We start from the raw sequence: 27,260 nt of genomic DNA, 5'->3' as shown, positions 1-27,260 counted from the left end.
ATTCACAGCTCGTTTTACATTTCATCAGGTTTTCTAATCCATGCAAGTGCATTAGAGATGGACTTTGTTCTCCATCACAAAGCTGATGGATAAGCACTCAGTGACTAACCTTTGTGCAGAAACATAAGAAGGTTCCACATGAGGCTTCATCTCTTTTTGTTTGTCCTTTTCTATATATATTTTCTTCTTCTAGCCTCATTGTTTTTGCAATTTTCTACCATTAGCTCCCTCCTGCAACGCCCTGATGGAGACCCTGGAGTCCAACCCTGTCACAAAAATTGTGTGGAATTCAGTCAAGCCCCTGCTGATGGGAAAGATCCTGTACACCCCCAACTCCCCTGCCGTCCACAAGATAATAAAGAGTGTAAGAGAGACAACCCCCAGCACGGCCCCTCACCTCTTTCTTTCTATCTTTAAGTCTCTCTTCTCATATTTTCTGTCCTTCCCCATTTCTTTTACTATATGTTTTTATCTATCTGACCCCCCTCCCTTCTTAGGAATGAGCTGACTACCAAAACAGAGGTGGGCGGAGAGATAGGGGTGGGGGCAATCTTATGCTAGCAGCTCTGTGAGGCTGGAAAGGAATAGGAGTGGAGAGTTAAACAATACATTGAATGTGAGGGTTCAGCAACAGACTGTTTTTCGCTCTGTCACATCGCATTCAGTCACCTCAGTTTCAAGAGGAGTTTTGTTTGGGAGAATTTGATCAAACAGCTCCTGAAATGATAAGGCCCTAATGTGAATGTTCCCTTTTTTATAATCTATGGTGTTTGAAAAGGTGTGCAATAAATGACATTTTCAAGTGGTATTGATCTCATTGCTGTTAACTGTCTAACAGTATAGTAGTATAAAATCATCTCTTGCACATTTCAGCACACATGAAACAATCTGTTGCCTTTGAATCCCCGTGTAATAATTTGATATCCTGTTTGTGGTAATGTGTGTATTTGTGTATTGCAGGCCAACACTACATTCGAGGAATTGGAGAGGTTGCAGAACATGGCCAGGGCCTGGGAGGAGTTGGGACCCCAGCTCTGGGCTTTCTTCAACGACAGCGTACAGATGAACATGATCAGGGTAGGAATGCTGCACACACACATGCAGTCATAAAAGTAACCAATTCTGTAACTAAGTATTATTCAATTTGGATGCCAATAAATAGTGTTTATAGTTATCCAACAAGAGTGCCATTATCAGTACATTTTAAGTATTTGGAGTGTAGTATTATGTTCAAGCTCAAAATGACACTTGAGTACAATTCTATAATAGCTCCTACTGATAACATATTCATTATTGAAAGCAAACAATAGCAAACAGAAGTATGGACACCTATCTGTGATATAGATTCAAGTATGTTTCAAGCCACAATTTCTTTAGAGATCTTAAGAGAACTTCACAGCTAGCTGGTTGCACTTACTCGGCCTAATCAACAGTTTATAAACATCATCCACTTCTATGTTAATGACCCAACACGAAGCCATCTTCCATTGTCAAAATACAACATACTGCAAGCTAAAAGGCCCTTGTTCTTGAATATCTCAATAAGTAACTATACTTCTGTCTCAATCGCTGCAGGACACACTGGGAAACCCGACAGTGATGAACTTCGTGGACAACAGTCTGCAGGACACTGAACTTACTACCAAACACATTCTTAACTTCCTGCACAATGGTCCGGAGGAAAACAGGGAGGAGGGCATGCCCAACGTTACCTGGAAGAACATTTTTAACATCACCGACCAGATCATAGGCATGTTTAACAAGTATGGAGAGGTAAGGAACACAAGTTAGTCTACCTATCTGTATGTTTGTCCATCTATCTGGTCACTATATGTTGTCTTACCGCTGCAATGCCAGATTCCAGTTCTCCAAACATCCTATTCTTGTGATCTAAATCTCAAGAACAACTTGAGGATATGTTTAGAATTTAGTGGACTAAGGTAGAGGCCACTGTGACTTCAATCTCTGAATTAACATGCGCATTATGACAATTTTGGTTAGATGAAATTGGATAAGAAGATGAAGTAATGCCATTTTTGACATGATGTATCGAAACTGTTTGGCGGATGCATATCCAAAATGGGATAATCCTAGTTTCTTCTTAGCTCCTGTCAACATTTGCCAATTGTAGCACATTCCCAGGACTAAGTGTTCAGTCTTTTCTTGTAAGACCCGGTCTCAGCTGTGCAGACAGGTGCATCAGTCTTCAGGTCTGCTCCCAGGAGATTGCAGCCAGGCCCCTTTGAAACAGAGCAGCCACTTAGCACGGCTATAGAGCCGCTTTTCCGTCCCGTAGGCTGAAAGGTGGGGAGAACAAGCCTGCTGTCACCCCCCTCCCCTGCTCTCATTGTGGAACCAGTGATGAAGTGGGGAGTAGGTGGGATTGAGTCACCCCCCCTGCCATGAGCTCAATGCTGTTTTAGTGTATGGCCCCACATTGAAACAGACCCCTGCGTCGGTGAAATAAAAGAGGGCAAATCACTCTATCCATCCTGCACGCCTCCCCTCTCGCCTCTTGGCTGATTTAAAGGGGGCAGGGGTTGCGTTTTTTGAGAAAGCCCTATCAGCGCGGGCATCTCAATCTGCCCTTTGTCTCCAAGTTCAGCATCGAAACCCTTCAGAGGCCCACAGACAAACCCAGGCCGCTTTAGCCAATTAGATATAGCTGTCATCTAGCATTGGCCCATAGGATAACTGCTGCAGTTAGCATTAGGTCCTCTCACTCCATCAGGGGGGTGTTTCTCACACTGAGATCCCATTGGAACATGTGTATCAGTGAGGGTCTTTCTTCTCAGCCCATCTCAGAGTGAAAATGATTGTGCCGTGGATGTAAAGCCGCGTAAAGATGAATAGGAAGTGGTCCCTCCGCTTTCTTTGAGGGCTCTCAGGGTATTGTACAGTAATGTGAATGGAGACATTAGACACGGCGTAAACAGGGGTGGGGGGGTTAGAGAGCAGCGTGCTTGTGTGTGTGTAGGTAGTGAGTTTCACATAGCAATTACGCATGTAGTATAGAGAGAGTGTGTGTGTGTGTGTGTGCAGGAGAGAAAGTTATCCCAATTGTGTGTGTGTGTGTGTGTGTGTGTGTGTGTGTGTGTGTGTGTGTGTGTGTGTGTGTGTGTGTGTGTGTGTGTGTGTGTGTGTGTGTGTGTGTGTGTGTGTGTGTGTGTGTGTGTGTGTGTGTGTGTGTGTGTGTGTGTGTGTGTGTGTGTGTGTGGCTGCAGAATAGATGTAGTATCTCGGATTTTCCCATGACAACAGATCGCCTCAGTGAAAGATGGTTCTGTTAAGGGCGAATAAAAATCCACGTCACTGCACACATCCTCATCAATAGGTCAGGGTATCGTATGGAATATCTCTGAGACCCTACATTATGTTCTGTTAGCCTAATACCCCTAGGAATATTAACAAAGGTGTACACTACATTAGCAAAGCGTGTGAAATGTAAAGATGTAGATATTTTTTGGGCAATGGTTACTGACAGCTGGGAATCGATCCTCATTACTTTTAAAGTTATATAAAGTGATGAGTGAACAATCTATGAAAGCAGTCATAAAATGTGTGTTTTGAAACTTGTAGGTGTTGCAACCATGAGTGGTCCTTTAGCACACATTATTAATGAGAAAAGAAAAAGTAACCAGGCTGGTTTAATAGTATACAAGTTTAGATAGAGATGTGATAGACTCAAAGTCACAAAGTCACAACAGATTGTACGATCACCTTGTGGAGATAATTGTTCAAATCCCACATTCACCTAATCCCATTCACAATTAAATTACAACTGAACACACACACACACACACACACACACACACACACACACACACACACACACACACACACACACACACACACACACACACACACACACACACACACACACACACACACACACACACACACACACACACACACACACACACACACACACACAACATCTTAAAGAACCAGGAGGGAATCCCTGTCTCCCTGCAAAACCCACTTAACCTTTTTTCTCCTCCGGTTATAGTGCCTCGATCTGGATAAGTTTGTTCCATACACGGATGAGTCCCAGATGACCCATCAGGCCTTGTACCTGCTCGAGGAGAGCAAGTTTTGGGCCGGCGTGGTCTTCACTGACATATTTCCCTGGACCAGAAGTGTACCTCCGCACGTCAAGTACAAGATCCGCATGGACATTGACGCCGTGGAGCGCACCAACAAGATCAAAGACAGGTCGGTAGCAGCAAGTGATGTTTAGTTGTGAATACTTCCCTGATTTTTGCTTGAGACCCCTAAAGAAAATGTCTCCTGACTCCATGTAACTCATTGTATATGAGCATGATTTTTGATTTATTTTTCCTTACAGCCTCAGATTGTTTCATTTGAGTGTTAAAGACCTAAAATGGAGAAAGTGTCACGTTTTTTTTACAATAAATAAATCTAGAATCAGATATTTATATAAAGAACACGTTTCTCCTATCCAGTAAATCCTGCAGTGATGAAAATATCTATCCTCAATCCTTTAAGGGATGTAGTTTTCAAACTTTTGGCAGAAGCAAGTTTTTCACACAAAAAGATGCGAGGATAAACATTTTATTAGCAAAGAGAAATCATTTCACCTCACTGGTATACTCACCCACAGGGGTTAAGTCTGATCCAACTAGCAACGTTCAGACCAAATCCCCCTGACAACCTACCATTCCTTCATTTTTTTCACGTTTTACTGCCGTACTAAAGAGGCAATTTATATGGATTGGTCAGATTCCTCAAAGGAGGAACAGAGAGATCTCTCCAGCTGGCCTCAATGTGTTTTTCTAAAGTCTCTTCGTGGTTCCATATTAACTCGATACCTGGCCTTTCATCCTCCCATGTGAGATTTTCACGTGCACTCTCCTTTCCCTTTCATCTCCCCCCGGGGTGAGCAACATGTTGGAGCGGTTTCCTGCGCACCAACAGGCTGTAATGGACTCGGGGGGAATCCTGCCTCTAAACAATTGAATAATCAGATTGTGAAGGGCCTCTGACTTATCGGCTTAAGTAAAAGCAGTGTGGATGTGGTGTGTGAGTGTGTTTGAGGCTTAAGAGACTTTGGCTTCGGGATGTTTTATTATTACGATGTTTTACGAGGAGACTTTGATTGGGATTATTTCATACAACACAAAACATGCTTGAATAAATTGTTTCTTAACCGTTTGTATGATGAATGATCTTTGGCCACATTTGACCCCACCTCACTCTCTGTCTCCTCCTCTCAGGTACTGGGACCCCGGCCCCAGGGCAGACACCATGGAGGACCAGAGGTACATCTGGGGAGGATTTGCATACCTGCAGGACATGATTGAACATGGCATCCTCAAGCTCCACACTGGCAAAGACTGGCCACTCGGGGTGTACGTCCAGCAGATGCCATATCCCTGCTATGTAGATGACCTGTGAGTAAACCTGTCAATACATGTAGCAGAAGACTTACTAAAAAAAAACTCTCAAAGACTGCTTGTACAGAATACTTTTGGATGACCCCAAATGAAAGTGATTATAGAGTAAATCTAGCTGTGTTATTCCTATGGCAATGGTCAACGACAAGGATGCCAAATATGGAAAAAATAATTGTCACGATAACTTATTTTGTCAAAGAAATTCATATTTCACAACTGAAAGTGTTTACAGGTGCTTTGAAGGACAGCACAACTGAAAAAAGCACACTGTCGTTCTAACACCTTGTTTAATACCTGATATTCAATTTAATAAAAGTGCACTGGAGGACCTTTTACTTTTATATTCAAGCTGTTTTTTAATATTAAATCCTCCACACTGACAGCACCAGATGTGCGCTATTCATAATTATTCAGAAAAGTGTGTGCACTTTTCAGTTTGATGGTCTGTGCAGCATAAATACTTTTCTGTCAACGTGTTATTTTGTAATATTACCACTAGGTGTCACTACACTGGGACATTGTTAAATCCTACCCAAAGACGCTCAAAGTTTATTCACCTAAGCACATTTTCTTCAAATGTTTACCCACAATCTTCATCTATTCGTGACTTGTAATAAATGTAATCGTTTAGAGTTTAATACTCCTGTGTATTTATATTGGGGAAAAATAGTTAATCAAATTAAATCAAAAATGTTTCCCATGGGTTTAATGAGTTTTCTTCATCCTCTTCACTCCTGTCCTCTCCTCCAGCTTCATGATCACGCTGAACCGCTGCTTCCCCATGTTCATGGTGCTTGCCTGGATCTACTCTGTGTCCATGACTGTGAAGAGCATCGTGCTGGAGAAGGAGCTGCGCCTCAAGGAGACTCTCAAAACCATGGGGGTCGAAAACGGTGTCATTTGGTGCACGTGTTTCATCGACAGCTTCATCATGATGACTACAAGCACGGCGCTGCTCAGCATCATTATCATGGTGAGGAAACAGGAGAGAGAAGGAGGCCATGTTTGTAGAGAGACAAGGATCAAGTTTTCAAGGGTCATTGTTTTGTAGCAGGCAATGGTGCCCTCTTGTGGCTGGGTTAAAAAACTCTATTGGGAGAAAGGTTGTACTCACTGGCCATTTCTGTTAACAGTAGTATTTGATGTATAAATGAACATCTCCTCATTAAATCACATACCTGTTTTTCTCTTAGGGTGGAAAGGTGTTGAATTACAGCAACACCCTCCTCGTCTTCTTTTTCCTGCTGACTTTCACAGTCACCACCATCATGCAGTGTTTCCTGATGAGTGTGTTCTTCAACAAGGCTAACCTGGCAGCGGCCTGCAGCGGCATCATTTACTTTACCCTCTATCTGCCTCATGTCCTCTGCTTTGCCTGGCAGGACCGCATCACCAAGAACATGAAAATGGCCGCTGTATGTCTATATTGAATGTGACGTAAATACAGAAAAAGCATAGATACATTTCAAGAGTCGTGATTATGATATCCAATGTTCCTTAAGATCACATCCCTTTTCAGTGAATGAAGTATATCTCCTTTATGTGTCTCCATGATTTTATTCTAGAGCTTGCTGTCTCCGGTGGCCTTTGGCTTCGGCACAGAGTACCTGTCTCGTTATGAGGAGCAGGGTTTGGGTCTTCAGTGGGACAACATCATGACCAGCCCTTTAGAGAAAGACACCTACTCCTTCCTCACCTCCATCCTCATGATGGTGTTTGATGCTGTCCTCTACGGAGTCCTGGCCTGGTATCTGGATAATGTCTTCCCAGGTAAGGGTGATAATATACTCTTTACACAACTGCTTTTTAGGCACCACCAGTTTTATACACTGAGGGTAATATCTGTTTGTCCCTCTCACAGGACAGTACGGCGTTGGTCGACCTTTCTACTTCCCATTCCAGTCCTCATACTGGCGACAATCTGCAGCCTCAAACACAGAGAGGGCTTATCAAGGTTAGTGTCACTGACTTTAATATCTCTTACATGGCTGATAATAGAGGACTGTGACTCAATGTTTGTTGCTGAGTTTTGTAAGTGACAGCTGAGTGAGAGAAGTGAAAGCCTGTTAAAACAAAATACGTGCTCCCCGGGAAAAGCTTCTAATTTCTACTGAAACGATGTGGTTGTATTGGAAAGGTCAATAAAAGGTTTATAATGAGTCAGACGCCCACGAGATAGATTTTCTCCCTTGTCTCCTCCAGCACTCCTGGAGCAGGAAATGAGTCAGCATCTCGGTAGAGGATAGCTTAGTAGCATGCACTCAAGTCCTCCTAAGCATCATAATGTTTGATCAAAGAAAAGAACAAGAAGAAGAAAAGCTTCCCTAGGAAATTGAATATGAATAAAACCAACTTCTGCTCTAGACCCGAGAACCAAATTAGCTTGGTGTTATAGTTTATAAACATGTCTAAGCAAGCTGTATTAAGCCAACAACAATTTCTTCCTTCGCTGGCAGCACAAATGTACACACCTCAACTTGATCCAACTCATCCTAACCAGGAAATGCCTCTGCTCTCTGTCTGCTTCAGATGCTGTGATAGTGGAGCCAGACATTGTGGTGGAGCAGGACGTTGAAAGCACAGGCTCACCGGTCACACACACCTGTAACGGCTCAGCAAGAAGGAAAGGCTGCAAGCACCAGAGTAAGAGGGAACAGCAGGAGAGGGAGAGGGAGCTGCTGAAGCGACAGGAGGACACTCAAAATCACGTGGAGGAGGGCCACGGCTTGGAAGGTGAGGAGACAAATACAGAGCAGCAGAAACAGGAGAGTGACACAGACTGCCTGTGGGGAGACACTGAGGACATCTAGTGGACAGATAGGGGAACACACCACACCTGGATGTGCATGACTGAAAGGAAACAGCACAGATAAGACACAGGGCAATAGTGGACAGAAAAGAAAATAGGAATTCAGGTGTTTTCATCCAAACTCCTGATAAGTTAAGACAGGTAATGGCAAGTATTGCTGTAATGGAGATTGTAAGTTTGATGGTGCATGTAGACAGATTTTTATTTTGTCATTGTGCTCAAAACAACAGTTCATAACATAGTTTCTAGGTTGCATGATCACCTTTATGCAAAAAAGGGAAACGGAATTTTTGATGGAATCTGATTTTCTTGTAAAGTGATCTTCCATCACAGACGGAAACCAAACAGTTTTAATTACACCTCGGCCATTAAACCTTACACACACACACACACACACACACACACACACACACACACACACACACACACACACACACACACACACACACACACACACACACACACACACACACACACACACACACACACACACACACTCTCTTTTTTGGGGAATAAACACATAACAGTAAAATAAAAATAACAGTTGTTGTACTTAAAAGATTTAGGTCAATTGGAAAAAATACTCCTGCGTTGTAAGACGTAATCGAAATGTCCTTGCCGGTTTCATGCTGTTATAAGGTTGTATCTTCATATTTTATTGCACTTATCATAAAATGCTTTGAATAAAATTTAAATTAATTTTGAACGTCTTACTTTATAGGAATAAATACACTCTTTTCATTTCTATTAGCTATTTTAGTGCCTATTATGTTAACTCTTTTTATATCTTTTTTTTTCATGCAGGTCAGATGTTCTTTGAGGCTGACCCATTGGGCCTGAAGAAAGGGGTGCAGATCGAGGACCTGGTGATGCAGTTTTCTGGAAGTTCTCGCCCAGCTGTCAACCATCTCAGCATCAATTTCTATGAAGGACAGATCACATCCTTCTTGGGGCACAACGGGGCTGGGAAAACCACCACTATGTAAGAGAAAAGCTTCTAAGTGATCACCTAAAGATCCTGGCACAGAGTTGGCGGCCCTCATCTCATGGTTTTGGTGTGCTCTCTCCAGGTCCATCCTGACTGGCCTGTTCCCTCCAACATCCGGCACAGCCTACGTGAATGGAAGCGACATCCGCACTGACATGGACACCATCCGGTCCTCCATGGGGATGTGCCCTCAGTACAACATCCTCTTCAAACAGTCAGTTACATTTCATATTGGACTGGAGTTATTACAGTAAAATAAGTTTCCTTTTTGTGTAAAGGTTGTTACAGAACTAGAACAGGGAAACTTAGACAAACAAAAAAACAAACAAATAAATATACAATAACTTTACTGACTTTAAAAAATCCATGTTTATAAATGGAGTTTCCTTTGATTTGTTAATAAAAGTAGGGAGGAAAAGAAAAGTAATTCAAAAGTTAAGAATGTTTCCAGTTTTAATAAAGTTAGGAACAGACTTTGCACATTTATTATTCTCACATTGGCCTTGGAAGAAGTTGCTGAATGCCAGGTTCTGTCTGACTCACCTTTCCAAAAACTGTCAAAACAACCATTGTATTCTCTTCCTTTGTAAAGTTCTTTATTACTGTTGATCTGTTTTTTCATGCCAGTCTCACAGTGGCAGAGCACATCCTGTTTTACTCGCTGCTGAAGGGTCGCTCTCAGGAGGAGGCGGAGCGGGAGGTGGAGGAGATGCTGGTGGACCTCGGGCTGCCGCACAAGAGAGACGATGAGGCTCAGAACCTCTCAGGTGGACTCCTTATTACTCTGTGTTTATGAAAGAGAGCCAGGCAGAATTTCATTCATTCCTCCGTCATTGTTTCTCTTCTTAACTTCTTCACACACTCTACAGGCGGCATGCAGAGGAAACTGTCAGTCGCCATGGCCTTCGCTGGAGGGTCAAAAGTGGTGATCCTGGATGAACCCACCTCTGGAGTGGACCCCTATTCCAGGAGATCCATTTGGGACCTCCTACTGAAATACAGAGCTGGTAAAAAGTCTAATTTAATCCAATAGGCTCCACTATTTTTAAGCCCTTTAGGTCAACATTTTACGCCCACCAGTACAATTCTTGCCCTCAAGGTCCATTTTTTCCTGCTACACTGAAGAAACTGAAGGATAAAACCAATCTTTTGTAGCATCACAGCTCTCCTGAGGCACTTGAATTAAGTAGTGAACTGATCTAACGGAAACATTCAGCAACACTCCTACAACAAGCAAAAATTGCACCAAAAAACAAGTTTTGGGACACTTTTTCTTATCTAAAATGGGCTCCAAATGACATGACAAGAAAAAGTACCTAATTAAAAGTGTGACCCTGTGCAGGCCGGACAGTGATCCTGTCCACTCATCACATGGACGAAGCCGACCTGCTGAGCGACCGCATCGCCATCATCTCCAAAGGACAGCTCCACTGCAGCGGATCCCCCCTGTTCCTCAAGAACTGTTTTGGAGTTGGTTTCTATTTGACACTTGTACGACGCATTAAGGATCTGAAGAAGAGGGAGGTAATCAGCCGGAGACTCTGCCACAACGATCTCTGTCATGTCTGTTTATTCTTTCTTGTCTTCAGACAGGATTTTGTAATAGTTAAAGTTGTTCTTGTGTTCTTCTTTCCCATCAGAATGACTGTGACTGTGCCTCAGACTGCTCCTGTTCCTGCTCCATCTGCACCAGCTACAAAGATCTGTCTCAGAACCACTCCCAGCATCTAGATAGAGCCCTCGATGGTAAGTGTACACTGCATATCTATTTTACTGTTGCTGTATACACATAGTCTGCCCATCCTCTCTTTATTTGCACGTGTTCTCTTGTACTTCTTTCTTATTGAGTAACCATTTGAGATTCTAACCCTGTGAGTTTGGGGCATTTGTAGAAAGTGTTAAAGGGCTGTTTAGGAGGGTTCAAAATTATTTCTCCACTTATGGTTAGAAACAGGTTTGAATTAAGCTTAGAATAAAGGTTGCGGTTAGGCATGTGCTGTAGTTGTGAGGGTCAAAGTTTGGAACAGGGTCTAGGAAATTTGGGTATTTCTCACATACTGTATAAAATGTTGAGCCTCTGTGATGACACTTATAGGCGTCTGAAGAGCAATGGGCAAAGAGGTGGAAAGATAGTTACGATTTTAAAAAAAATGAGCGACAATCAAAGTGAAATGTGTGGAAAATATCCTTATTTATCATGCAAAGAGTTTAACATTCAAGAAACTTGGTTAATCTGCCTAATTCAGACAGTTTGGGTGTGGTTTTGTCTTGTGTTTTTAACAGTGCTGGCAAAAGAAAGTATGTAATTACGATAAAAAAAACCAAACAAATAAAGAAATCTCCAATGTGAAATGACTAAAAATGTTTCCCTTAAACTCATAGCAAAATATTGATTGAGAAAAGTTACTTTTATGGCATTTAAGTCATAAAGGCCCTCTCGAGTATAGCAGTACAAACCTGTGTGTGACTTTCTGTGTGTGCTGCTTGATATTCTCCTGAGTGGCCCACTTATCCGAGTTGTAAAACAAATACAGAGGCAGAATACACAGTTTCTCACATGTATAATTCAGTGGTGATATTGATCCATGTGCATTTTCCTCCTAACGCTGCCCGAGGACATTGTACTTTACTCATCTATTTTAGAACTTGAATAATAGTGTTTACTTAGGTTTTCTGGTGTGATAAGCAGTTTCCCTTCCGCTGTCTTTCTTATGGGCTTTACTATTTTAAGGAAACGCTTTAACTAGCCTCTCCATAAGTGATGATGTTCTGTCTTCTTCCCAGGGGATATCGAGAGCATCACCAGCCTCATCCACCACCACGTCCCTGAAGCCAAACTCATCGAGACGATCGGCCAGGAGCTGACCTATCTGCTCCCCAATAAAGGCTTCAAACACCGGGCGTACGCCAGTCTGTTCAGGGAGCTGGAGGAAACGCTGGCTGACATGGGCCTCAGCAGCTTTGGCATCTCGGACACATCTCTAGAGGAGGTAGGGAAATGTTCTGACTGTCTGTTGAGGTGTTTTAATGCTGCATTTACAGATGGCAAAATAGAGCTTCCAGGAAATAACATGTTTTGGTAGGTTTGGATTTTATGATAAAGCCCTATTTTGTAGCTTTATGGAATTTGATATCTTCAACAAAAAAAGCACCCTTGATCAGAAAAAAAAGAAGTCATTATTTAAGAACAAATATTTAAAAAAAATGTACAGGACAAAATAATCTCTTGAATATTTTTCCAGGTTATGACTCTTTACTCTTTAAACTGGAGTTATATATCACTTATTTATACACTCTCCATCCTAAAGAGTGCTTTATCCTATAAACATAAAGTCCATAAAGTAATCTGCTGTAAGGTAATCTGCTGCTACAATTCAATTATATTAGATTTGATCATTCTTAAACAATTTCCAGTATTGAACTGCAATGTCATGGTGGCAATATGAGTTTGTGTTGCAAATTTCTCCCTCCTGTGCTTTTAATAAAGGGCTAAATTAATAAATACATGTCCTACAGTATGAATGAGAGTCAATAACTTGAACAAATACATGATAAAGGGGGAACCCCGGTAGAAACAATACCCTAACCCTAACTACTTTAATTTTATGCATCTCTTCTGTGTAAAATATGTGCATGCTCTTGTATAGGATGGCATTATGTTTCCTTTCAACCTTTAAATACCTTTTAAAGTTATGTTTAATAAAGTAAAAATGTGGAACTTTGCTTCTGAACTATAGAAAAACTTATATTTAATGCTTGAAAAGTTTAGAAAATGTCCCAAAGTTCATCCCTCTTTTTTTCCAGATCTTCATAAAGGTCACCGCTGATGGAGAGGCAGCAAATAATGGCACCACTCCTGGTAAATACCACCACAGATATTACACAAGGCCTTTCCTTTGTTTTAGGTCTCTGGCCTGCAGTAAATCCCTCAGAGCAGTGTTTTATTGTTAATTCCCTATCTTCAACATTAGCTACTCGTCTTATCGCTATGTGCTGTGGTGCATCATCTGTGTTTTAACCCTCTAGATTGTGTGTGTGTTTGCTTTGTGTCTCACCTGTGCACTCCCTCCTGTAGATCAGTGGATGTTACAACGGAGAAAAAATGAAGTCGGTGTAGAGGGAGATGAAGGTCAGACACCTGAGAGCCAACAGACTTCTAGCCATTAAAGCTGCTTTTAATCTTCTGAACTTGGGTCAATCAGTATGTGCCGGGTTGTTTGTCATTTAAATTTAAATGTGCTTTATGACCGGGTATGTGCAGGTCTGTGACCAATTTAATGGCATGACATCTATTTGATAACATACATTTGTCTCTCTTTAGTCTCTTTAAATCCTAATTGATTTATTGCCTCGCATTTATTATTTCTCAGCTAAAGGAACAAATCAGAAACCCCAGAAAGAGTTTATGTGCCTTGCTCCGTGTAATCTACACCTACCCTCTCTCGCAAAAGACACAGAAATGGATATGTTATGCTCAGATCTAACTGTATGTTTTCTTCTTAATTGCAGAACAAAATGGAGGGATGCACAATAACGGCATTACCCATGGTGCATCGGACAGCAGTGCAGGAAAGGGCTCCATGCAGGTGAAAGGGTCCTCTCTGATCTTGAAGCAGTTCCACGCGCTGCTGGTGAAGAGGTTTCATCACGCCATCAGAAGCGCTAAAGACTTCCTGGCTCAGGTACAGGGTCGGGAGGGTTGTGAGGGTTGACTTTTGGATAATGTTATGTATTGCAGTCCAGTACTTGTGTATTTAAACTAAAAGGACACCGTACTTAATGTCAGGATATTAAATCTGGAAGTCCATTGAGGGTTCGGTGGTCCAAACTAACATATTTTATTTATCATATGCAAATGTCGAATCTGTGAGTATACCTCTGTGTATTTTTGCAATGGTTTGAACTCTTTATAGTTTGCTGAGTTCATCAACTTGCTCGCTTGTGTTTTGGGTGATTTCAGATCGTCCTTCCTGCCAGTTTTGTCCTCATCGCTCTGATCTTCACCATGGTCGTCCCTCCGTTCGGAGAGTACCCCAGCCTGACTCTGACCCCCTGGATGTACGGACAACAGTTCACCTTCTTCAGGTTAGACTGCAGAACCATGCTATTAAATGGCACATTGTCAGAACCCTTGCTGATGGATTAGTTGTCATAACACCACCTATAATGCTTCCCTTATTGGCTTTAACTGGATTTTCTTCTTAACCTTTTCTCTTCTCCATTTAGTAACGAGCAGCCCTTTGACCCCATAATGAAGCGCTTCACAGAGCGCTTGCTAGACGAACCAGGCCTGGGGACACGCTGCATGGCAGGAAACCCACTAGAGTGAGTACCAGGACTTTTCATAGTTCAAGATTAGATGAAAGTTGCTTTAAGGCTTTGTCAAAATGTTGTTGTTTTTTTCACTTCAGTAACACTTGAATATATCACATTTTCCAGTTTCATCCCAATGTGTATTCTGACAATTTCTTACAAAATGAAACAAGAATTTTGAACCTGGCTTTATCAAATGTTTAGAAAATAAAAATATTGAGGACTGGCAATGGAAAACATAATAGCCTTAATGCGAGTAATAACCTGGGGAAGTTTCATGCTGATATTAATGTGTTAATATGTTTACCTTTTTCACATTGACATTGGATTACATATCCTCTGTACCCTCACATAACTGGTGACTTACCTTTTTCTCTCCTCACAGAATGGCCTGTAATAACAGCACATCAAACTGGGAATATCCTGAACCCTCTCCAGCGGTCAGCGACATCTTAAAGAGTCCGGAGTGGAGCCAGAGAAACCCGTCTCCGTCCTGCCAGTGCAGCTCCAGCAAGAAGCTCACCATGATGCCCATCTGCCCCGCAGGAGCAGGGGGCCTGCCCCCCCGGCAGCGCATGGAGGCCACAGGGGATACCATGCTGGACATGACGGACAAGAACATCTCTGACTACCTGGTTAAAACCTACCCCACTCTCATCAGGGCCAGGTGGGTTTAAATATAACTTAAAATCTGCATTTAATTGATACAACAGAGGTAGTATGGAGTGTGTTTGCTTTTAATAACATTAAAACAGATTAAAAACCAGATTAAAAGGTGGTTAAAAAGAGAAGTGTCTCAGGTAAAAAAAAGAGGGACAACAATTCTGCAAACAAGCTACAATTGCTCTGAATGTTTTGAGGGTATGACCATAATTCACCTTTCTGTTTAATTGAGTTCAGTTTTTCATTTCACAGTTTGAAGAGCAAATACTGGGTGAATGAACAAAGGTAACAATTAGCATTTTCAGTCTCACTCTTCCTCTTGAGTATCACATATTTGGACACCAAGTGTAAATGTTCTCTGTCCCCAGGTATGGAGGTCTGTCAGTCGGAGGACAGCTTCCCATCCTGAACGTCAACCCCATGGACATCCAGCATTTTTTCCATCAACTGGGACGAATGCTGAACATCACGGGGGTACTCACTGTCTTTCTTTTTAAACATGAGTGTCATGCAAAAAAGTCCATCAAATCTGTTTATAATGATCGTTTCCTTTCACAGGGTCACTATTCTCAACGTGCACTGAGGGAGATTGGTCCTTTCTTGCATTACATGGAAAGTGAATTCAATGTGAAGGTATGTGTGGCATGGATACCTTCGCTTTTCAGCTCAAAGCAAAGCATCAAGTGGCAGAATTCAAGTGCAAACATTCTGCTCTGATGTCTACCTATTATATGATTTTTTTACAAAACACTGCAATTCATGTCACAAGGACGTCGGCTTTAAATGCTTTCATAGCGTTGGTCTCCACTTGAAGTAATTGAGGTTTTTATATAGGGAAGGTCAGCTCACAAGGCCTGAATAAGTGTATCAGGACTGTAATTGTCACAGAAGGTTCTGAGTGTAAAGTGTTCGGTTAACTCGGCTCTCCTTTGTCAGGTTTGGTATAATAACAAAGGCTGGCACGCCATGGTGGCCTTCATGAATGTGGCAAATAACGCCATCCTGCGGGCTTTCCTGCCTTCATCCTCCAAACCTATGGAGTTTGGCATCACCGCCATCAACCACCCTCTGAACCTCACCAAAGAGCAGCTGTCCGAGGTCACAGTGTGAGTGTTGATCATTTATTTATTACAAATAATTCTGTTTTAAAATGGATTTATTTGCACATAAAACGTTTTTTTTTATTACTATTAACGTAAAATATGTATTTCCAATTTATTCTGTTCTTTCTCTTTTATTTCCCACTTTATAAAAATGAATTGATATACATGAAGCAATCATTTTTAGAAAATTGGTTACCATATTTCAGGGGATTACAAAGTAAATTGAACATTTTACTCATCATGAGTTGCTTTTTAAATTGTCTTTAAAAGAAACCAATTGTAAATTTGCAAATTGCTTTAATTATTTTTAATGAAGCTAAAAAGAAGAGGTGTTATTTAATGGATTTAAGCAGCACATACTGTATGTGATTAATTACACCAATTTAATGTATTTACTTTGTCATTAACATCTCTTTTTCTGCTTCTTCCCTCAGGTTGACCACTTCAGTAGACGCCGTGGTGGCAATCTGTGTTATTTTCGCCATGTCCTTCATCCCCGCCAGCTTCGTCCTCTACCTCATTCAGGAGCGGGTGACCAAGGCCAAGCACCTGCAATTTGTGAGCGGGGTCAGCCCTGTGGTGTACTGGGTGGCTAACTTCTTCTGGGATATGGTCAGTCACTCAGTGCTGGAGCCAATATATAATCCTGCTAATTCTGAAATTGATGAGATGTTTAGTTTTGAAATGGCCATTAACCAATGTGATGAAAACGTTTAATTGCATGTCATATTTGTGGATATAAACTCCATTTGGTTTGGAAAGATGTTTATTTGAGTATAATAATAGATGTTTTCTCATGTGAATGCTTCATCTCTTCCTTAGGTTAACTACTCCCTCAGCACTGCATTGGTGGTTGGCATTTTCCTGGCTTTTGATAAAAAGTGTTACACATCACCCTCCAACCTGCCAGCACTAATAACTCTGCTTCTGCTCTACGGGTAAGTCTTCTATTAATTGCATATGCTTCATTTTTTTTAATCACCTAATAAAATCAATCAAAATCAAAGAGGAGATTGAAAAGAGATACATATATACAGTATATATTGGGTATTGTGCAGGTGAGTAAGTGTTATAGGATCCCACAAAGGCCTTATAAGGTCATTAGCAACCAAAAAGGGAGGAACTGAATAACAACCCAATTCACCATTGAGGAAATGAATAGAGAGAGAAAACAAAGTGCATACGTTACATGAAATATATTTAAATACTTGTTTGTTTTTCTCCAGGTGGTCGGTGACGCCCCTGATGTACCCCATGTCCTACATATTCGACATTCCCAGTACTGCGTACGTGTCTCTGTCCTGCATCAACCTGTTCATAGGCATCAACACCAGCGCCGTCACCTTCATCCTGGAGCTCTTTGAAAACAATCTGGTAAGGATGTATGGTTTTAAAACATATTGCCAGATTATTCCCTAAGGGTCAATATCTTCACTGCGAATAAGCTTTTTGATATTTTCATGGGGAAATCTAGATAAATTTCAAAATATTAAGGGAGTATAATTCGAACACTTTTAGGGGAATACAAAGCAATCAGCATATATAGTCGCTGTGTTTATTATCCATGCTACTGAATTAACTTTAATGCCTGCTACTTTCTAGAGTAAGGGATCAACAGAGGACCTTTCTGAGTATCAATAACAAGTGAACACTTCAAAATAAAAAATGTTTTGATGGTGTCAAACTAAAGACAGGCTGTTAATAGTTTAGATTTTTGTACATGATAGCAGATACATCAATACCTCTGTTAGTTCAAACGACATAAAGAAATAAATGAAACAAATGATCAGATTATACCGACAAAAAACCGACAGGATTGTTTCTTCTCAAATATTCAAAGATTCTAAGTGATTGTGTAAATGTCAAGCATTGTCCAAGAAGTGTATTTTTTCAAACCCTGACGCTGATTAATAATGTGCAGCTGGGGCAGCAGAAGGTCTGAAGCTCAGAATAACAGTAACAAAAATAATGGGAGTGATGGGACCTGTTAGACCGGCGAGGAATTATTTAAGAAGAGACAAAAACTGAAATTGGAGAAAACAAAAGTCGGGGGGAAAGGGCGGAGACGCTGCTGCTGACAGGGTAACAGGTGACTCCCTGCCCTGTTGAAATATGGAGATGGTTCATTTACCACATGGTTTTCCAGCCACACATCTTTACTCCTCTCTCTCAACAGAGCAGAGAGAGTCCATACATCGAACTAACGCAAGACCCACCTTTTTAATTTATCTTCTAAATTGAGATGCATTTATTATAACTACATCTTTTTTATTTTATTTTATAGATTTATTTATTGATTTTCATTTTATTTTATTACTTCATTTTATTTATTGATTTTCATTTTATTTTATTACTTCATTTTATTTTATTACTTCATTTTATTTATTGATTTTCATTTTATTTTATTACTTCATTTTATTTATTGATTTTCATTTTATTTTATTACTTCATTTTATTTGATTGATTTTCATTTTATTTGATTGATTTTCATTTTATTGATTTTCATTTTATTTTATTGATTTTCATTTTATTTATTGATTTTCATTTTATTTTATTGATTTTCATTTTATTTATTGATTTTCATTTTATTTTATTGATTTTCATTTTATTTTATTGATTTCATTTTATTTATTGATTTTCATTTTATTTTATTGATTTTCATTTTATTTTATTACTTCATTTTATTTATTGATTTTCATTTTATTTTATTACTTCATTTTATTTATTGATTTTCATTTTATTTTATTGATTTTCATTTTATTTATTGATTTTCATTTTATTTATTGATTTTCATTTTATTACTTCATTTTATTTATTGGTTTTCATTTTATTTTATTACTTCATTTTATTTATTGATTTTCATTTTATTTTATTGATTTTTATTTTATTTTATTGATTTTCATTTTATTTTATTGATTTTCATTTTATTTATTGATTTTCATTTTATTTTATTGATTTTCATTTTATTTTATTACTTCATTTTATTTATTGATTTTCATTTTATTTTATTACTTCATTTTATTTATTGATTTTCATTTTATTTTATTGATTTTTATTTTATTTTATTGATTTTCATTTTATTTTATTGATTTCATTTTATTTATTGATTTTCATTTTATTTTATTGATTTTCATTTTATTTTATTACTTCATTTTATTTATTGATTTTCATTTTATTTTATTGATTTTCATTTTATTTATTGATTTTCATTTTATTTTATTGATTTTCATTTTATTTTATTGATTTCATTTTATTTATTGATTTTCATTTTATTTTATTGATTTCATTTATTTGATTGATTTTCATTTATTTATTATTTATTTATTTTTGTTAGCTTGAGCTATTTACATCAGGGTTCAGGGCATTGAAGAACATTTCTTAAGGTATCATCATGTACATTTTGTATGAAAACACAATGCGCAAAATCAGCAGAAGTCTGAGCTTCAGTGACAAATCACAAATTTGATTATTAAGAATTATATATTTTGCCATCCAGATTGAGCTGAATATACTGTACTCTGCAGACGGTATGTTGAAGTAATTTGTATATTTGTGTGTTACCAGTCTCTACTGAAGTTCAATGAGTGGCTGAAGAAAGCCCTGCTGGTGCTCCCTCACTTCTGCCTGGGGCGAGGACTGATCGACATGGCCATGAACCAAGCCGTGACGGATGTTTACGCCAGATTTGGTAAATACTAGTTCAGCTCATAAAGTTCCGTCACCTTTTGAGTTGTACATCTCTATTAAAAGATCTGTAGCAAAATACTCTTTCACTTAAAATATTTCAAATAAAAGAATCGCAAAATACTGCTATTGAATCTTTATAGATTTATAGGTGACATAATCTGTCTTAATATACAGTACTTATAATAATTTGACACTTTAGATATGACAGTCCACTATTTTCTTTAAGCTTCCACTTACTTTTACTGTGGATGTTTACTTTTTAATATTACTAATGTCTGTCTCTTTATTAAATCTGTGTCTACTCTTTATGTTTGCCTTTAATCTGCACTGTAATGCTGTAAAGTTCCCTGCTGTGGGAACAATAAATGATATCTTATTTCCCATAGATGTTTTTGACTAGCTACTCCTTAGTTCAACAAAGTATTATTATTATTGTTGCTGACTTTGTGCTGAACAAAGGTTCATTTTCAGTATATATCTGTCCTCAGGTGAGGAGTTCACACAAGACCCGTTCCGGTGGGACTTTGTGGGGAAAAATATTGCCTTCATGGCAGTGGAAGGCTTTGTCTTCTTTATTGTTAATCTCTTGATCCAGTACCGCTTCTTCATGGATCACTGGTAAGTGTTCAAACACAGACAGTCTGAGTCTGCAGACACAGCTGTTACACACATGTCTTGACCTTTACACACTCTTTCACAGACGGTCCGAGCTCACACCCATCTATGATCACGTAAAACTGTTATACAAGATGTTCATCCACAGATGTTTTTCTTGCCCTCTTCAGGTTAAAAGAATCCAAGCAGACTACAGTAGGACATGAGGACGAAGACGTGGCAGCAGAGAGGCAGAGAGTTTATGACGGAGCGAGCAAGACAGACATCCTGCAGATCAGAGACCTTTCTAAGGTGGAGTCACTGACTCGTCTGTCGTTGTTACTTTGTCAAGTTTAACTTTTTTTCCCGCACATATTTAAATATATGTATAAAGTTGAATGAAATGTACAAGAAAAATAAGGGATCCGTTGCAGAATTAATGAGCATATCCACAAAACCTTTGTGGGTTAAGTACTGGATAAAAAAAAAAAAGCACCTGCGCACTGGAAATGCAGCTCCCCTTAATTGTGTTTAAATTATTTTAATTAGCTGCTTGAAGAAAAAGAAAATAAATATAAAGAAATACAAAAAAGGCATGAAATGGAAAGAACAATACAAAACAAAAGCTAGTCCGTAACAAAACAAGGGAATTATAAAATGAAAATTATTGTCAGTCTTCCTTTTTTTTTGTTTAGTACTATTTTTATTAGATAAATTACAATGTATATATGGAGGATGATTATAATCTCAGAAATGTTATTTTTTAATTATTTAAATGAAATAAAGGATGATATTTAATCCCATTTCCACATGAATAATTCCCATACGATCCCTAACAGCAAACATTCAAACCAATTTGAAGTGCAGAATTAAATTAAATGCTATATGCAGGCATATTAATGCTGTAGAAAATACCTGTTGTCATTTTAAATGTATTAAACAAATATTCATCATATTTTTCATGCCTCCTCTGCACAGACATATGTGGGCAGGAAGAGGGCAGCTGTGGACCGGATTTGTGTGGGGGTCCCTGCAGGAGAGGTAAAAACACTGAGTCCCTTTACATTCAGTTACTTTGGTTTCATTTATATCAAGTTTTGCTCTATTTGTGATTGCTCAGTTAAACCCAAATGCTGATTAAGCTGCCAGCAGACTGTTAGAGATTCAAAGGTTCAAAGGTGCAAAGATGCACATTATATGCATTATGGTTATATTAAGCCAAATTAGATTTCAAAGTTTCAAAATGATAATAGCAGTCTGAATCAGTGAGTGCGTTTCAACATTTTACTGTCTGTAATTCAGCTGAATGTGTCCTCGCATCAACAGACTGATTGTATTTGTCCTGTTAGTGCTTTGGTCTTTTGGGAGTTAATGGAGCCGGAAAGACGACGACCTTCAAAATGCTGACTGGTGACACGGATGTCAGCTCGGGGGAGGCCACTGTGGCCGGTTACAGGTACATAAAGATCCGTCCACGATGTCCCTGCGGTCCATATAACACACACTGTCCTCGCAGCCCTTTGCTTTTGGTTCATCCGGCATGGTGTTCTGGATGCGAACCCAGAAACAGTCCAATGAGTTAGAAAGTTTAAACATGGAGAAGGTCAATCTGACATAAGTCTGTTTGATGACACTATCTGACTATAAAACCAACACATGCGGCGGTACTCTGAGTAGAAAAACTAGGGGCTAGGGATTCATCATTTTGAAGTCTCAGATACATATTTTTGTGGAGCGGCTGCAAAGTGATTTGAATTCTAAATTTCTATCGGTTGAAAATCCACGTTTTAAATAAACCATGGTTTCATCGCAGATACTTCAGGAATAATGACAGTCTTGGTTCATTTTGAGGTGAGGTGAAGTGCCTAACAAAACAATGTATTTATTTTCCTTTATATGACTCTACAGATTTATCTCAGGACTCCAGATTGGGAATTACCAACTGATTAAAGGGCATGAAAGATAATGGCACATCCGTCCATTAAATTCAGTTGATAAATAATGTAAATGTTATGGTGTTATTTAGTTTTTACATAATTATGTTCTAAAGCATCAGCTCGCTTTTTAGATCTGGATGACATGTTTTAGAGGACTTTGTCCTTCTTGGCTCAATGCGATGGGTTTTGTTGTGCAGCATCCTGTCGGAGATTCTGGACGTGCACCAGAACATGGGCTACTGCCCTCAGTTTGAAGCCATCGATGAGCTGCTAACCGGCAGGGAGCATCTGTACCTGTACGCTCGTCTCAGAGGGGTGCCCGAGTCGGAGATCCCCAGAGTGAGTACGACTCCAGCTCCGTTAATCTTTAACTGTCTGAGGAGGTTTCATTCTGCTGTTTGACTCAGCCCTGCGTAGAATCAGGAATCCTTTATTTGTCCCACATCAGGGAAGTGGACAGAGCATAAAAAACGAATGTAAAACTAACATATTAAATAAAGACACAAGCAAAAGTGAACAAAAGTAAAAAGCAGATATGTACAAACCCAAGGGAGGAAAAGAAACTAAGTAGCAGCCAGTTATAACGGTAGTAAATAGTAAAAGTGTGTATTCCTGGTTATTATTTTGAGTAGTAGTAGTAGTGTGGCAGTCTTACATGGTGCAAAAAACGTAGCAGCCAGTTATAGCTAACACACATCATAAGTGTTTTTGCTCAACTGCGGTGTTATAGTCGCCTAACCAGCCTGTCACTGAGCGAGCTGCACAGTGCAGTCAAGCTGTGGAGGGAGGGTTGAGACACGTTGTCCAACGAGATTGACAGCCAAGCCATTATTTTCCTGTCTCCCAGCACCTCATCAGTGTCCAGGGGGCTCCCTAAAATAGAGCTGGCCTTTAAATCTGTTTTATTGATTTTTTTGGGGGGGGGTCCTTTTTTCCACAACTCTTTGATTTGTGCTTTTAATTGTTGCTGTTTAACTGTTATAAAGGGCTCAGTTAACAGGAAGGTTGGCCCACACAGAAACTGAGACGTTGAAATGAATTAAATGTATTAAGTCCACAGATTTCACATACAGAAACTGTATTAGGTAAGTTGAAAGCAATACAATTAAGTTTAATTACAAAATTGGTTCACATTAATAGTATTGCTTTCAACTAACCTGAGACATTTATGTGAAATTTGTGACGTAATACATTTAATTAAAGTCAACGTTTCAGATTTTTCAGTGCGTCCTTAAAACGAACGTGATAAGACGTGTTAAATGAATGCATGTTCCCCCTCTCCCCTATAGGTGGCAGAGTGGGGCATCCAGAAGCTGGGTCTGACGGAGTATGCGGGCCGCTGTGCCGGGACCTACAGCGGGGGCAACAAGCGCAAACTCTCCACAGCTATCGCGATGATCGGCTGTCCGGCGCTGGTGCTGCTGGTGAGAGAGCCAATGATGATGACCTCATAAACCCATTGTTTTCTGAGCTGTGTGCGAGGATTTATCAATGAAATGGACTACGGATCCAGATGGCGAGCCATATGGGTTCAGTCAGGCCTGGCCTCCAATGTTTTATACATTGGCAGGGAACTGCACAGTCCAATTCAAACTGGCATAAATCTGAGATGTTTGCCATATGCTGATAGAGATAAGGATTTAGTCTCTGTTTATATGGAACGATGTGCTCAGAGAATTTGTCGTGTGTGTGTGTGTGTGTGTGTGTGTGTGTGTGTGTGTGTGTGTGTGTGTGTGTGTGTGTGTGTCTGTGTCTGTGTCTGTGTCTGTGTCTGTGTCTGTGTCTGTGTCTGTGTCTGTGTCTGTGTGTGTGTGTGTGTGTGTGTGTGTGTGTGTGTGTTTAGGATGAGCCCACGACAGGGATGGATCCCCACTCTCGACGCTTCTTGTGGAATGCCATCATGAGTGTGATCCAGGACGGGCGTGCCGTGGTGCTAACATCCCACAGGTTCCACATCCAATAATGAAATTAATCCAGCTGACCAAACACAACTAACTCTTCTGCCAACAACCTGATGTTTTTTTTCTAATTTAAATTATGATTTATTGCTCATAGATAGGAAATAGCAGCGGTAAAAATAAAGATGGATGATGTTTTTTTTCACCAGTATGGAGGAGTGTGAGGCCCTCTGCACTCGACTGGCCATCATGGTCAACGGGACTTTCAAGTGTCTGGGTACCATCCAGCATCTCAAATACAAGTAAGAGGTTTTCTGTTTGTTATCAGGCTTGTGAAGTGTGTGGGTAGTATTTTAATATCATGACTCTAAAACTTTAGTGCTTTGGCCACACTTATATTCCACCCAGAATATATTCGGGTCTACATCCAAGGCTTGACCCCATGTAAAAACTGCCCTGTCGTACCTCTGTGGCTCATAGACTTTTATATACATATATGTATTAATATCAATAAATATCTCTACTCTTATTTATATGCCTGCAAAACCAACTACCCCATGTTCTCCTGATAATGTTGTTGTTATTCTTACTTAAAATGTTGCTTTGTTATTGTTATTCAAATAATTTGTGCGTAACCTCATAATAATTAATAAAGGCCACGTTGTACAACAACCTGGAGGGATGGAAAGTTAAGTGATTTAAATTGTTCCCTGAACATTTCTTCCCTCCTCCCACTGTGTTTCCTTGCTTTAGATTTGGTGACGGCTACGTAGTGACCATGAAAATGAAGGCAGCTAAGGCGGGCTTGTCTCCGGATCTGGAGCCTGTGGAGAGCTTCATGGAGAGCAGCTTCCCCGGCTGCGTTCAGAGGGAGAAGCACTACAACACGCTGCAGTACGAGATCGCCTCCTCCTCCCTGGCCAGGATATTCAGCTGGTGGTGGCCAATAAAGAACGGCTCAGCATCGAAGATTACTCTGTTTCCCAGACAACACTGGACCAGGTACTTATGAACACAGACAATGAGAGTCTCAGAGTGTGTTAAAGGAATTTAGGGGAAACTGTCCTGATGACGTTTGAGAAGACAGACTGGTCAGTTATCTTGTTATCATTCATTAGAGGGGCCTATAATGCTTTTTGGGGTTTTCCCTTTCCTGTAGTGTGTTATATAGGTTTCTGTCAATGTAGATGGTTTGCAAAGGCTAAAATCACAGAGTTTCTCTCTCACCCCTGCCTCAAACACCTCAATTGGACTCCTTTGCGTATTACCGTAACATAATGACATCTCTACGTAACACTTCTCTTAGCTAACACATTGTAGGTGATAGGCTAAGGGGCGGGACAACTCTAAGCGGTTGACCAGTCACGACAGAGCCGGCCAGCTAACCAATCAGAGCAGACTGGGCTCTGGTTTCAGACAGAGGGTGAAAAGAGGTGCTGCAGCACAGGCAGTATGAGAACAATAAAGAGCTTTTTGAACATTAAAGCATGGAGACATGTCACAGTACAGGCACAAATTACAAATATGAACCTAAAAATATACAATATGAAATATGACTTACATCAGCTACACTATGGTCCTTTTTGTGCCCGAGTGCAGTTATAAAATGACTGAATAATGTACTGACTTTGTTTGTCTGTTGTGCAGGTGTTTGTCAACTTTGCCAAGCAGCAGACGGCAGACGACGAGGACGCTACGTTAAACAAACGGACAGCAGGTCGAAGAAAAGACGTAAAGATTTTGCCAGTGCAGAGGAGAATACGTAAAAGTCTCGTGTAAATAATCCTAAACAGGACAGTGATATAACGTTCTACATTCCGTAGTTAAAGCAGAACTTTTTTTTTTCACTAGCATCAATAATTTTTAGGGTAGAGACGAGACTAGCCAGCTAACCTGCCAAAGTATCTGGTAAACTGGCAATTTTTCTAGCCACGTAACAAGCAGAAACATGAGGTAATCTTCCACAATATTGTCAAAAAAAAGCAAGTTGGACAAAATAATTTGAATGATGTGTTTTAACAGCAGAAACTGTGGAATAACAGCTGGGTGTTCATCTGAAATCAGGTTAGATTGACTGGCTTGTATAATTTGTACATATTTTACGTTTAATATATATTTAAGCACCTTAGAAGCAGATTTTTTAAATGTTTACACTAACGCACACACCTCAATTTTATGTCACAAATATAAACAAATGTCATTTAATATTCCTTGGTTATTTTTTTTTCCATAACATATTTATTGTTGCTTCTTTATTGTTCATTCATTCTCTGTTCAGTATTTCATACACTGCCATCTTATGTTCTCCTCCAGAGTCAGAACAGCATATACCTGTTGATGGGTGCAATATATGTGGATAAGGTATTGAACAAAGTAAAGCTGTGAATAAAGAGGAATTATATTTTGTATCTGACCAAATAAAACTGTAATATGCTTTATAATGTATGCTCTTTGCACTCTCCATTAGCTGGATTGTACTGCATCGTCGGTCCCAAATAAAGCGGAACCAAGTTTCATAATGTACATGCAACATGAAGTGTAGTTTTTCTTGTTTATATTCTTCTCAAAATCTCAAACCTTCAGGGTGTGCTACTGCTGGTTGTAGAAATACAGCTGAAAGAGTTGTCTTTTCACTCCATCGACCCGCAATACCTCCAATGACCCTCCGATGAAAAGCTCAAAAAGCTACTGCCCATCTGCGGTTGAGTGATCCCTGCACCCAGGCTGAGGCGACACTGTGGGGGGAGGTTTGTCACAACCTGGATCCATCTGACACACGGTCCAATTACTGTTTTCCCACCTCAAGTGAGGCTGCCATTGCCTCAAGCCGCCCACTAACCTGAATTTCATC

The 27,260-nt window shown here is 39.9% G+C and overlaps 1 protein-coding gene across 1 annotated transcript in view; it reads left to right on the top strand.

Annotated features, from left to right (window-relative positions):
• Positions 1-26,934, top strand: part of LOC134865632 (retinal-specific phospholipid-transporting ATPase ABCA4-like) — a 39,138-nt gene extending 12,204 nt beyond the window's left edge. Inside the window, 42 exon segments of the mRNA XM_063885288.1 lie at positions 225-364; positions 961-1,077; positions 1,576-1,773; positions 4,010-4,215; positions 5,238-5,414; positions 6,168-6,390; positions 6,611-6,832; positions 6,983-7,187; positions 7,279-7,371; positions 7,947-8,150; positions 9,031-9,208; positions 9,297-9,428; positions 9,842-9,981; positions 10,084-10,221; positions 10,557-10,738; positions 10,855-10,960; positions 11,999-12,204; positions 13,019-13,073; positions 13,290-13,343; positions 13,724-13,896; positions 14,175-14,299; positions 14,441-14,539; positions 14,913-15,194; positions 15,443-15,475; positions 15,559-15,664; positions 15,749-15,823; positions 16,127-16,296; positions 16,728-16,905; positions 17,116-17,231; positions 17,520-17,667; positions 19,858-19,981; positions 20,469-20,598; positions 20,766-20,886; positions 21,553-21,615; positions 21,924-22,030; positions 22,709-22,850; positions 23,801-23,935; positions 24,355-24,458; positions 24,619-24,711; positions 25,163-25,338; positions 25,341-25,411; positions 26,057-26,934. Coding sequence (XP_063741358.1) covers positions 225-364; positions 961-1,077; positions 1,576-1,773; positions 4,010-4,215; positions 5,238-5,414; positions 6,168-6,390; positions 6,611-6,832; positions 6,983-7,187; positions 7,279-7,371; positions 7,947-8,150; positions 9,031-9,208; positions 9,297-9,428; positions 9,842-9,981; positions 10,084-10,221; positions 10,557-10,738; positions 10,855-10,960; positions 11,999-12,204; positions 13,019-13,073; positions 13,290-13,343; positions 13,724-13,896; positions 14,175-14,299; positions 14,441-14,539; positions 14,913-15,194; positions 15,443-15,475; positions 15,559-15,664; positions 15,749-15,823; positions 16,127-16,296; positions 16,728-16,905; positions 17,116-17,231; positions 17,520-17,667; positions 19,858-19,981; positions 20,469-20,598; positions 20,766-20,886; positions 21,553-21,615; positions 21,924-22,030; positions 22,709-22,850; positions 23,801-23,935; positions 24,355-24,458; positions 24,619-24,711; positions 25,163-25,338; positions 25,341-25,411; positions 26,057-26,188 — 5,879 coding nt within the window. The 3' untranslated portion in view covers positions 26,189-26,934.
• The last annotated feature ends 326 nt before the right edge of the window (positions 26,935-27,260 follow it).

This window comes from Eleginops maclovinus, chromosome 6 (genome assembly GCF_036324505.1).
Source record: "Eleginops maclovinus isolate JMC-PN-2008 ecotype Puerto Natales chromosome 6, JC_Emac_rtc_rv5, whole genome shotgun sequence".
In the NCBI taxonomy this organism is placed as follows: domain Eukaryota; kingdom Metazoa; phylum Chordata; class Actinopteri; order Perciformes; family Eleginopidae; genus Eleginops; species Eleginops maclovinus.
Note: the sequence above shows the minus strand (reverse complement) of the source record. Positions and strands in the feature narration are given on the sequence as shown.